We start from the raw sequence: 13,907 nt of genomic DNA, 5'->3' as shown, positions 1-13,907 counted from the left end.
TGAGCCTTTCTGTGGACTGACAAAAGGCCACATTAATGAATTCCTTAGGAAATGGGAGGAAAGAAAACTTGCCGCACACTGGCTAAACTGTGTCGGTCAGCGTCAAGCCAAACTATTCCTAAGTCCCAACAAAGGAATATCTGACAAACTTCTCTCACTAAACAGAGTAGATCTGCGTCTTTTAACCGGATACCTTAAAGGTCACTGCAGCCTGAGGTACCATCTTAACAATATTGGTCTATCCGAGACCAATGTCTGCCGCTTTTGCGAAATGGACATAGAAAGCTCGGAACATGTGCTTTGTGAATGTGCTGCGTTGGGCAGACAAAGACTTCACCACCTTGGCACCAACCCAAAACTGTGCTAAAATTTCTAAAAAGCCTAAAATTCTAGGGTTACAAAATAGCCCTTCACAATAGATCAGCTCTGGTCGCAGTGCGTAGTGGCCTTCTAATAATAATAATAATAATCCTCACTAAAAACTGTCAGAATTACATAATAAAGGCCCGATTATAACTAACGACACATGCCGAAGATGCCAAATACACCCAGAAACAATAGACCACATAACTGCAGGATGCTAAATTGTAGCAGGCACAGAATATTCGCATAAGCAAAGCATAGTTGTAAAAATAATGCATCAAGAAATAGCCAATGAGCAACATATAAACACACCGTTCAAACATCTTAGACGGTGAAGAATATACCCTATACTGTGACACTACTATACACACCTATAAAACTATAATGAGCAATAGACCGGAGTGGCGTGGGAATACGAGTATAATAACAATAACAATAATAATATAAAATATGATAATATTGAATTTGTTGGTATTGGATAATTCTAACTCAACAATGGAGAAAAAAACTACTCTGAACTAAACCTACCAATACCACAGTGTGATACAGTGAGCCAAGTAGACAAAACAATAAATGTAAACATGCTTATTTGTCTATTGGCTTGAATGTATGGGTTGAAAATTTTCATAAGTTTCATTAAAATTAAAAACTAATTGCTGCGAAATTCGTGTTTTTGTGCAAAAGCCCTTTTTTTTGATAGTGTTGAAAACTTAGTATTGAAAAAATAAATAAATAATTGGCGCTTACACTACAGTTAGATATTTGGCCGAGCTCTTCCCCCTATTTGTGGCGTGCCTCTTGTTGCTGTTGTTGTTGTGGTTAAGTATTCCTGCTGAAATATTCGTAATTATCGACCAGCGCCGTTTCACTGTTCTCGTGTGATGATGTCTTTTTTTTCAAGTCAGATCCATTTCGTTAGATCCAGGTATAACAGCAAAGTTTTTATCTCTACGTCTGAGACTTCATTGATTTGCTGTAAGAAGGGCTTGCCGAAAGAGCGAAGTCTTGCTCTAGCTAGGCCTGGACATTCACATAGATATTGGAAGAAACTTTCTTTCAACCCTTCCCCTTCACAGCTTCTGCAGGTGGGATTGAAAGGAAGGTTAAGTCTGGCTGCGTGATCCCCTACTTTCCAGTGACCTCTAAGGATTGCAGTTCTACGTGGAATTTTTTGGCCGAGAGCATCCTAACAGATAATTCGTCCTTTGGATGTTGTACGACGGCCATGTTTTTCTTGTAGTACTACACGTAATTATCTGCTTAGCCTTCTTTCGGCTAAAAGATAGTAGTGCGAAGCAATGGATGTTTTTATTGTGTTAAAAGGCATAGCAACCGTCACCGCCTCTGTTATGTCTAGTGCCGATCCTTTTCTTGCGAGCTCATCTGCCACCTCATTACCCTCTATGTTCCTATAACCGGGTACCCATATCAGAGTAATTTGAAGCCAATGACTAAACAGCTCTAGTTCCTTTCTGCACTGTAAAACTAATTTGGATGAAATAGAATTGAAATCTAAGGCCTTAATAGCTGCTTGACTGTCTGAAAAGAATTGCATGCTTCTCTGATTGCTAGTAGTTCTACCTGGAATACGCTGGCATAGTCAGGAAGTCGGATTGATTAGGATATGTTGAGCGGCTCCGAACAGAGGCCAGTTCCAACACCACAGCTCATCTTGGAACCATCGGTGTAGATTTCAACGTCGAATGTTCCAACCACTTTTCCTTTCCTCTATTCGACTCTCGGTGGAAAACGTACCGTAAAGTTTTTCTTGAAGTTAAGGGCGGAGTCTGAGTAGTCTAATTTGTTTTTGAGCAGTGAGGGTCCCTGTAGGAGGATCTTGCTGTGACCGTACGATCTTTTTGTCCAGCTTCTTATATCTCTGAGCCTCACGGCGCTGGAAATAGCGATATTTTCATATGTAAGTCTAATGGTAATAGATGTGTTAGTACATTAAACGCTTCAGTAGGACTGGTGGTAAGCACTCCTGTGGTTAAGATACACGCCACCAGACTGGTGCCGCATATGTTAGTATGGGCCTTACAATGGCTGTGTAAGACCAATTGTATAGTATTGGAGGGGGGCCCCATTTTTACCCAACTTTCTCTTACACGTGTAAAATGCTATATTCGCTTTCTTTACCCTTTACTCTACGTTGGACCTCCAGCTGAGTAAGATGACACCTAAGTATGATATTTTGCCTGTTGGGTTAGCATAACACTAACACCATTTAATTTTGGGGGATTAAAGTTTGGTATTTTGGTTCTCTTAGTGAATAGCATCAGTTCAGTTTTGCTCGGGTTTGCACTTAAACCACAATCTGTGGCCCAACTGCTGAGTCTTAGTTATGTTTCGCTAATGGAGGAACCTACAGTTTGACCCACAGATAGTTTTTATGAGGAGCTTTATCTAGACAGAAATATACTTGGAGGCTTGCCATTGCCTACCGCGGGACGACTGCTATTAGAAAAAAAATTCTTTCTATGATTTGTTGCTCTATGCACGCAGATTCGAACCTGCCCACTTCCGATTGGTAGTCACCACTGCGGTCGCCAGCTATGATACTTACTTTCTTGAAATTGGTTCAATGGAAACGATTCGCAGTAAAAAGGAAATGTGGCAAAGGATCTCTGAAGAAGTAAAGGAGAAAATTGAAAAACAACACGAGGAGAGATACATAACTGACCGGAGAAAAAGTGGAAAATTACCACACATCAGGTGCAAGGAGGCAAAGGTTTGACTACGAGCAGGAGAACGCTTTTCACGACTACATTGTATCGGAAGTGCAAATACATAGATATGTATATATGTAAGTAGTGAGACAGTGGTGATGAAATATATATCTAAATGAGCCATTCGTATAGAAAGAATTGGAGAAAAACAAAACGGTACAGGAAACGCTGGTTGAAATAGGCCTAAGAGAGAAAGAAGAAAAAACATAGAAAGATGAAGAAAAGCTTCTCCCAAATTTTTTGCAAAATAGTTGAATAATAATTATTATTAAACACTGCTCAAACAAGCGTAGTGATGCGCAAAGCCTTCAGATGCTTTCCATTTCAATTCAACCGGGCTATTCGGGTCATGTTCTTCGATTTCGATGTAACTGAAATATGTTGCTCTCTGGTCAAAATAATGAGACACGTATTTTTTTGTTCGCCCGAAAAGAATTTTTTTCACGAGTTATCGGCAATTTTGTTTTTCGGCTCAAACTCGATTTTTTTTAATTATATAAGAAAATTTTTTTTTAAATGCCCATAACTTAGTCAAAAATGAACCGATTTTAATAATTCTGGGTTGAAAATGATCGTAATTGCTTACACGAGCGACTTCATGTAGAAACAATTGCAAAAAAGTAGTTGAAAATTTTTTATTTAGCAAAAAAGAAAAAAAATTGAAATTTTTTCGAAATTCAATATTTCAAAAGGTGTATTTTTTTTTTTATAACTTTTTCCAAAACAAAAGGACATTTCAAACTTTAATTGAGATGAATGCCTAGTAGCTAAAATGAGTTGTTTTTGACTAATGAATTTTTGAGTAAAAACCCTTTTTCGCACTTTTTGTTTTTTGCATAATACAACATTTTCAATGCATGAAGTCGCTCGTGTAAGTAATTACGATTATTTTGAACCCAAAATTATTAAAATCGGTTCATTTTTGACTAAGTTATGAGTAATTAAAAAAAATGTTCTTATATAGATTCTTTCCATTTCAATTCAACCGGGCTATTCGGGGCATGTTCTTCGATTTCGATGTAACTTAAATATGTTGCTCTCTGGTCAAAATAATGAGACACGTATTTTTTTGTTCGCCCGAAAAAAAATTTTTTCACGAGTTATCGGCAATTTTGTTTTTCGGCTCAAACTCGATTTTGAACCCAAAACTATTAAAATCGTGTCATTTTTGACTGAGTTATGGGCATTTAAAAAAAATGTTTCTTATATAATTAAAAAAAATCGAGTTTGAGCCGAAAAACAAAATTGCCGATAACTCTTGAAAAAAATTTTTTTCGGGCGAACAAAAAAATACGTGTCTCATCTTCAATCACACGCTAGTTTTATTTTTGAAAAACTTTTAGGTATTCGTCTTCAAAAATTATTGCTCACCTAACCTATGCTCACTCATAAGAAATTATTTTATACAGATTAGTCTATGTCCTGAATCGGCTTAATATTTCTTAAAAAAGAATGGTAAAATTTATTATTGTAGTAAGTGAATTATTTTAGATTAATTAGGGAATTCTTCGAAAATATGTATGCTGAATTCTCAATGACTAAAAATGGCTTTTAATTTTATTTGACCTAACTGTGTTCGTATATGTTCAATGTAAAGATTATGAATACAAATTTTGAATGCGCCTTTAGTGATTTGTTCGGCAGCACTATTTTTTTTTTTTATTTGTGACCAAGGGGTTTAATACCGAAAAGGAAATTACTTGAAAATGTTTCAGTATAAATCCCAAGTAATAAAGCACTCACATATCTTCGCTTACATTTTTCTTGAGCTCAATTGATTAACTAGTTTAAAAAATAGATATTTCCTAGTTAAAGATTATACAGTTACCGTTTATTAATATTATTCCGTTTATTGTTACTTGCATATCTCGATACCTTACCGTTTATGGTATCAAAATAAAAATGATGCATTGGCGGCATCTCTACTTTGAACCACATAAGTCTTTGCGCAGCAACCCTGTGCAATTAAGCAAACAATTAAAGTTGACGTAATTTGACAGACAAAAGAATTGAGCGAAAGTAACGAGTTGATATTTGGTCGAATTGGTTCACAACAAAATTAACGGAACAATCGAGAACAACTGGCGTGAAAAATTTTAATAGGCGTTTCGGCCACGGAAAAGTCTTAAATAATATAAATAAAGTCGCTGGAAGCTTTTGCATAACATCTCGAAAATGACACGTAAGTTCTATAAATGTGAAAAAGTGCTTTTAAAATAAGTTTTTGTGTGTAACTAGAAACGTAAAGCAATGTATGTACATATGTATGTATGCTTGAGATGGTGCGCCAGAAATAGCCAACGTGATGATACAGAAAAATTATGTTTGCGGGTGCGTATGCTTGAAATAAATCATATGAAGATGTAAAATAGTAATTAACTTGGAAATTGCTAAATCTCTTCATAGTACAAGCATTGTAAAACTAACGCCTATTATTTTGAATTGCTCGATTTAGTTTTGCCGTAATATAAAAAATCCTGTAAATGTTTAGAGAATGCTGCTGAAGTGACAGTCCTTGGCCGGATAAGGTGGATACGGCAGCTATTGATTATCGTTTGAAGGAAACATTGTTTAACAGCTGAGATTAAGTAAATATATGTGACCAAAAGGGTTGATGTGTTGTAAATTGAAATACGATTTTTCTGAAAACTGGTCCTCAAGCTAGGGTGTGATCAAAACTCGGTCAATTTTTTTTTTTTTTTTGGTAATTTGATAGTTATTGCTCACAGATTCCATTGAAGTAGTCTTGTTTGGACAGCTCAGAATGAAGACAGGTATTTGATTTACGATAATCTTAAAAACAGTATTTTTTTACAGGCACGCAGAGATCTCTAATATTAGTGAGGACGTTGTGCGGGGATTACTTGTTTATTTACATGTCTGTTTATTTGTTCAATTAGTAAGCATAAAACGAACAAACACTCGACACAGTCGGCGGCAATATTGCTAAATCTTATTCTTGATAAAAAAGTGTTCTACATTTTTGTGTCAGATATGCAGACGCTGCTGCAAGCACGTTTTATTTACAGAGTTAGACTGTTATCAAACTTACTGAGCAAAATTTTTTAATTCTTTTTACGTCCCACAGCTTATCACTTCTTAATATGAAATTGTAATCAATGAAAATATGTATACAATTTAACAAACTGAGTGGGTACTTCTTATAGGATTTTTGAAAATTGATTATATTGTAGATTTTTAAAATAATAGGCTAACGAAATGTATTCTAAAGACGTCGGGCGAAAATACACATCGGAACCTAGTAAATTCACATTGGTCTCATCAGACCCAAGGACGTTCATCCAGTAAACTAGGCTAACAGTTTCGTCGAAACACTTGCATCTGTGCGAATTCCACGTTTTGATTAGCATTCTTGCTCGAAAATTTGTATTTTCGTATACTGCTTTTATTTGATCCTGCTTCCTGAAGTACAATATGTTCCGAATTGAGGGTTTAGTTACTGGAACTACTAGCGCTTTCATGTCATTCTCATAATTTTTTTTTTTTTTTTGTTTAATTCAATCTTCTTGTAAAGCGTTTTTCAGTAAGAGCGCTTCAACTTTTTTTTTTTGAATAAAACACAAACGGTTTGACTTTTTTAACTAATTTTTTTTTATTATCGAGTTTGAACATATACATTTAAGTATGAAATTCGATTTCTTTTGCATGACCACCGCGTGCACGTTTTACGAAGTCCAATCGTTGAACCAAATTTTCGACCACTCTTTTGCATAAATCGGCCGAAATTCCAGCAATTTCGCGTTCAATATTGGCTCTGAGCTCACAAATCGTCGCCGGCTTGTTACTGTAAACCAATGACTTCACATAACCCCAAAGAAAATAGTCTAGAGGCGTCAAATCACACGAGCGCGGCGGCCATTCGACCGGTCCATATCTGGAAATAATGCGCTCATCGAACTTACTCTTCAACAAATCAATTGTAGCGTCTGCTGTGTGGCTTGTGGCCCCGTCCTGTTGAAACCACATGTCGTCTAAGTCCATACCATTCAATTGCGGCCAAAAATAATCGTTTATCATGTCGCGGTATCGATTTCCATTCACAGTAACGTGGCGATTGTTCTCGTCAACGAAAAAATATGGGCCAATTACGCCGCCGGCATGTAAACCGCACCAAACAGTGATTTTTTCGGGATGCAACGGTGCCTCATGAATCACGTGTGGATTGCTTTCTGCCCAGTAACGCATATTTTGCTTGTTGACAAAGCCATTGAGCCAAAAGTGAGCTTCATCACTGAAGATGATTTTTTGGAATTATTTGGATTTAAAGTAGCAGCAACAGAACGATTATTTTCATAAAAAGTTTGCACGATTTGCAATCGTTGCTCAAGTGTGTAGCGTTCCATGATGAAATGTATACTAATGAAGTTTACAAATGACAAGCGAAAAATAAAAAATATTGCGTCGTTCGCCCTCCCTATCGAAAAAAAGTTGAAGCGCACCTATTGAAAAACGCGTTATTAATCGCGCAACCGATTTCACTTAGACAAATATTCGGTGCCAAGGTTCCCATTGAGCAGCTGAAATAAGTTTTGCCTTGGAAGTGCTCAGCATAGATCTACACTGATATTCTCCTCGCGACAACTTGCTTATGTTTTTTTTGTTGTATTTAAATGTTTGATGTTGGTAACCTTATTGTTTTACACTAAGTGGCTTAAATTAATATTATATATTTGCAGCTCTAGCTACCAGGGTTATATTTTCTTTGCTAGATACCATCAAAAATAAAAATAAAATGTTTATTTAAATTTTCGCAAAAGCTGCAGAAAAATAACAAATTAAGTCTTTTTCACATTCCTATTCTCATAACGTTACTAGCCGAATTTAGTAGGCAAGTTTGTACCTATAAACTTATTTCCTTTTCTTTAACACAACTGTGTATACATACTTGTTGGTGCTTAATAAACAACAGTTTAAAATAAAACCGGTTAAACACGTAAACATACTACTAAATGATGAAGAATCAAATTAGTATGTTAGAACAACGAATTTTTGTTGCTCGTTTTACGTACTTATGCAATGTTTAATAAAGCCAAAAAAAATATTTATTAAAAGTGTTCGCATACATTAATACTTTCTTGAACTTGAAATGACGTTATAGAAAAGTTAACTGGTATGGCACATGTAGCTCACAGTAAAGGCAACAGATAATATAAAGTAAATAAATTTTATAGCGTGATCGATAGCAAATGGATCCCTATTACGTTATGGAAAAAATGTGTATACTATTTCTATGAAAATTCAAATGCAGATATTTGCTTCCAAATTCCTGAAATTGCTTCCAATCCCTTAATCAAAGCTGGGTTATCCACAAAGCATTTAGACTTTACATACCCCCACAAATAAAAGTGAAAAGGTGTGATGTCACACGATCTTGGTGGTCAATCCACTGGTCTGAGAAGAGATATAGGGTGGACCACGTAAAAAAAAAATCTACAATCGGCTATAAAAAAATAAGTAATCAATATTTTTTCAAACTTTTTTTTTATTTTGAAGAATGAACATTGTCATTTATGAATGAAAAATAATATCGTTCAAATGACTACCACGACTGGCTTTACAGTAGGCCATTCGATCTACCCAATTTTTAAGCACATTTTCGATTGTTTGGGCTCCAATTTCATGATTGGCATCTTCGATTTCGTGTTTTAAAGCATTAATCGTCTCTGGATGGTTCAGATAGCATTTGTCCAACGGGCTTAAATCACAGCTCCGAGGCGGCCAATTGATAAAGGAATTTCGCCTGATTATTCGGTTTTCAAAAACGGTAGCCAAAAGTTCGAGTGTAACTTTAGCAGTGTGACAAGTTGCACCGTCCTATTGAAACCAAATGTCGTCCATGTCCTCCTCTTCAATTTTTGGAAACAACTCTTTGAGCATGTCACGGTAACGCTCGCCATTTGCTGTAACCGCGGCTCCTCGCTCATTTTCGAAAAAAAAAATGGCCCGATGATGCCGCCAGACCAAAAACCGCACCAAACAATGACTCGTTGTGGATGCATTTGCTTCTCTACAGTAACGTGTGGATTTTCTGAGCCCCAAATCCGACAACATCAGAAAAGAAGAAGAAGACTCACCACTTTGGAAATAGGTTTTCAATATTTCCCAATTTTGTTCAAGCGTATAGCGTCCCATTTCGTAAATGTCAAACCTTTAAGTAAATTATGAACACATTTGACATGTCATTTGTGTTACCATTCTCAAAAAAATAGGTGGTTCAAAAAGCAAACGCTATATGGCCCACCCTGTCTAAATTGCTCACCGAAACGAGGACACAGTAAATACATTGTTTCACGAGCTGTATAGCATGTAACGCCGGCTTGTTGGAACCAAATCACGGGCCTCAAGTAGGCAATCCGGCACCAAAAATTTGTTTATCACAACGCAATAACGTTCGCTATTCACTGTTACACTAGCGCCAGCCTCGTCTTTGAAGAAATAGGGACCGATGATTCCTCCAGCTCATATGCCGCGACAACACCCCTCTCTCTTTCTGGACCCAACTTGTCGAAACAGTGCGCTACCTGGGCGATCGGTAACTATACTGGGCTGGCAGGGCCTAATGAACTGCTACAGCAACAACAACACTATTCTTTGCATACTCGTATAGAGAGAAAAGAGATAAGAAATAAATAAGGCCAATACTCAGATTTGTACTAAGAAATGGTAACTGGTCATAATTGGGTTATGAATTGATTGCGAATTGAGACTATCATCCCAGCAGCCCGACTGAATATTGACTGAAAGGTGAAAGGTAGCCCATAAAACAAACTTTTTCATCGGTCAATTTCGCATAGTTGTATTGTGCGCTTCTGCATGCGACATTATGCTAATTAATAGAATCTTCTAAAAGGTCGAGTGATAGAGTTGGTAGAGAATGGAGACTGTAAGGATAATGGGACAATCCATCTATAGATTAAGATCTGGTGTAGTTGACTTTGTGAAGAAAACTTTGTGCTATTTCACCTACAGGGTGGGCCAAATAAAATCTATCAATTTTATACACGAATACATTTTTTTGTTTTCTAATTTAATGGTTATTTACTTTTTGCACATTATAATCGATTTCTTGGAAATTTATAGTAGATACATTTAGTATACAACAATGGTTTTTTGGCCCATCCTGTACGTATCGGCCAAGATATTTGGTACTTCAATTTTAGGGGGCTTTGTGGTTATAAGATAGAACCACACAAAACATTGTATTCATTTGAAATACATAAAAAATGTGTACTCTAAAGCAGAATCCATTTAAAGAATATTTTAGTCTCCCCCAGTGGCAGTATTTAATTCCCATATCCCTGTTATGTATTTTACCCTATTTTCAAATTTAATAAATAAAAAATTAAAATACTATTTAAATTTAAATTGCTATATTTTTATATTTCAGGTGGAAATCAAAGAGATCTCGCCCGCCAAAAGAACCAGAAGAAGCTGCAAGAATTGGGCAGGGGCAAGCGTAATGACAATTTAACAGTTGAGCAACGGAAAGCAAGGTAATTAACATTTTTCAAGTCATATATTTAATTTAAATACAATCAAATAACTGAAAGAGTATTTTTATTTTACAAACAGAGATGCCGAAGTTATGCGTGAAAAGCAGAAAAAGAAGGAGGAGGCGGCAGCCGCTGCAGCAGGGGGAAACGCGAAATAAGATACAATAAGAGCAGCTCGCCGATTATAGCAGGCATTTAAACCATTACAACAAACAGCTACCAATATAAAATGCATCAACAACAAATTCGCATATACGTGTGTTCGGTCACCGAAATGGGCAAACAATTTTCCTTACTACTCTCACAAGTATTTGAAACTGAACGAAATTTTAAACAGTGAAATACAGAAATATGCTCTTGGGGTAGACAAATAAAGGAAACGAAGAAAAATTTACGCAATTGCGTATAAGCACTGAAACTAACTAACAACAGTATGAACGAAAATTATTTAGCTAATTATACGCCACAACTCCTGTGGAAGAATGCCAAACATTGATATATATAGACGCTGAAGCTGCTAAAACCAATTCTCACATACCTACCATTCATTACTTGCACACCATATATCGCGTTATCATTCTTTTTTAGCGATCTAGATGTCGTTTTCTCTGCTATATATATATATTTGTTTTTTTCCAAATGATGATTGATGTTGATGATTTTTACCTGACTAAATTTTAAAGCTTAAGATGGAATAAATATTAAAAATTAAAATTTTACACAATTACCGCAAAAAGATGAAAATTCAAATATACTTTAAGTTAGTAGAAGAAACCAGCATCCAAAAATAACAAAAAAGAAACAAAACGAAGAGGCAAAATTTTCAATATGTAGTGCAGATCAATTGAAGTAAATGAGAGAGAAAATAAAGAATTCAATTAGTAATTAGTTACTTAGTATTTTAAGACGATATTATGCTACACAACAAATTATATACAAATAAATATGCGAAATCTAAGCAAAACACTAAAACATACATTCATTACTTTGCCAACGTGAAGTGAATGTGATCACCTGGATTTGCAGATAAATTTGTACAGAGTGACTGTTGATATTGATGAGAGATACGTGTATGCAGTTACAAGGCTTTTTTACATTAGTTTCTCAAGTGGTATTGGCTTTATTTGGTTTTATTGTCAATTTTTCGAATTTCAGTCGCCAATGTTTGAATATAATTTTTAGCCCAGTCTTTCAGTATATGGAGAAATTCCTGCCAATAATATCTCGGGCTTCAAAATAAATCTCGGTCACGAGAAGCGTTAAGGCATTTCTGGTTGTTTTTGTACTAGCATAAACATATCCCATATAAGTTTGAGAAATGCTGCTACACTGACAGTCTTTGGCCGGATATAAATTCGGGTAGTTCCGCTAACGTAGAACGTCGTGGCTGTCGTGGGAACGAAGGTTTAATGTTTAGTTTGGCTAAGCATTGTTATGAATATAATATATTCTGGAATGGAAAGAGCTCAGACTGCCAAAGACTAATCTATTCGAATTGTAATATTCGGTCCACCATAGCTTAAGTGGGTATGGCGCATCCAAAAATTTTTAGAGTTCAACCAATATCAATCTGAGTCTTACTTACCGTTTAAGTCAGGAATACAGGGTCCGGCACTCGAAGTGTAACCAATTAAAAAGGTCATAAATTTAGTTTGGAGCATTACTTTTATTCAATTCAAAGTAAAAAATGTGTGAAAATAATACCAAATTAAGAATCAATTTACTTTTGTTCGATATGACCACCTTTTGCCTTGGCTATGACCTTGAGACGGTCCAGAAACGAATAGCAAGCTGCCGGAATGTGACTTGCAGGTATTTCGGCCCATTTGTGGACAATGACTTTTTTCAGCGCCTCGAGATTGGTGCATCTTTTAGTGCGGACCTTGCTCTCCAAAAGGGCCTAAAGAGAATAATCCATCGGATTCGAGTCTGGTGAATTTTAGAGCCATTGTGTAGACGTTATGAAGTTCGAAACGTTGTTTTTTAGCCGTTCTTGGTTCACTCGAGTTTTGTGAGACGGTGCCGACTCCCGTTGAAACGTTCATGGACTGCCATCGAAATGTTTGTCTGCCCACGACTTCAAAGCAACCTCCAGATAATATTTTCCCGATAATATTTCGCATTTACCTTGACGCCAGACTCGATGAAAACGATTGGAGGGCGCCCATCTGCGGTTACAGCGGCCCAAACCATTATCTGTGGCGGGTGCTGCCTCCTGGTGGGCAATCGATGACTCAAATTCGCGTATGAACGGTCGGTCTAATTTTAGTTTACGAATTGCTCAAATTGAAAATTTTTCTCATCAGTAATCACAATGTTTGGAAATTGACCGCTTTTGGCCAAGTGAATTAACTCCTTCGCTCTCTCCAGTCTGAAACAGCAAAAATAATTTTTTTCAAAGAAATTTTGAAAAATTCAGTTGGATTAAACGATTTGAATAATTTTTTTAAGTTACCAACTTCTACTTATACTATACAGAAAATTCTTGTAATTAAATTTGTCTATTGCAGCTATGCATTAAAATCTCAGTGCCGCTTCTTCACTTTGAAAATTTTGTGCTGAATTAATAAGCCAATAATTTTTCGATCTAATAAAACATATCACTTACGGCCGCCGTAGCCGAATGGATTTGTGCGTGACTTCCATTCGAATCTCCGTGAAACACCAAAATGAAGAAAAAGTTTTTTCTAATAGCGGTCGCCGCTCGGCAGGCAATGGCAAACCTCCGAGTGTTTTTTGGTCATGAAAAAGATCCTCACAAAAAAACCATCTTCCCTTCGGAGTTGGCATAAAATTGTAGTTCCCTCCATTTTGTGGAGCAACATCAAGACGCACACCACAAATAGGAGGAGGAGCTGTTGTAATACAAGTATTACTGCTACAACAACAAAAACAGGAAGAGGAGCTCGACACGTAACAAAAGTGTACGCACCAATTTTTTATTTTTATTTTTAAAACATCCTTTGGGATTATCCTTTCGAAATAAAGCTGCAACGTCCAGTCCATATACAAGGTTCAATAAATGTTTGGGAAATGCTACTGCAGTGCCAGTCTTTATTCCATATATAAACCAAAGTCGTTCCGAAAAAATTGACCCCACTGTTATGGTTTGAATAGCTCTGAAATACCAATGCATATTTTTAGGCGCTATTTGAGCATGTGCACAATTGCAGGAAGTAAATAATTTAAGGGTCAGCCCTCAAGACAGTCGGTTCTACATTACCGGAACGACCCGGTAATAACGGTCAATTCACCAACATTTCCCAAACATTTATGGAGAATATGTATATTGTTACAACAA

General features: G+C 36.3%; 1 protein-coding gene across 1 annotated transcript; it reads left to right on the top strand.

Annotated features, from left to right (window-relative positions):
- The first annotated feature begins 5,108 nt into the window (after positions 1–5,108).
- LOC129235355 (putative SERF-like protein) lies at positions 5,109–11,578 on the top strand. The gene is made up of 3 exons (XM_054869164.1): positions 5,109–5,274; positions 10,501–10,606; positions 10,686–11,578. Exons 1-3 carry the CDS (start codon positions 5,268–5,270, stop codon positions 10,762–10,764), a joined length of 192 nt encoding a protein of 63 aa, XP_054725139.1. The 5' UTR covers positions 5,109–5,267; the 3' UTR covers positions 10,765–11,578.
- Positions 11,579–13,907: the final 2,329 nt, after the last annotated feature.

This window comes from Anastrepha obliqua, chromosome 1 (genome assembly GCF_027943255.1).
Source record: "Anastrepha obliqua isolate idAnaObli1 chromosome 1, idAnaObli1_1.0, whole genome shotgun sequence".
NCBI lineage: Eukaryota > Metazoa > Arthropoda > Insecta > Diptera > Tephritidae > Anastrepha > Anastrepha obliqua.
This window is presented reverse-complemented; position numbering and strand designations above follow the sequence as displayed.

Coding starts and splice junctions, on each gene's coding strand:
- LOC129235355 (XM_054869164.1), top strand. Junction 10,607..10,685: donor GTTGAGCAACGGAAAGCAAG/GTAATTAACATT, acceptor TTTTACAAACAG/AGATGCCGAAGTTATGCGTG.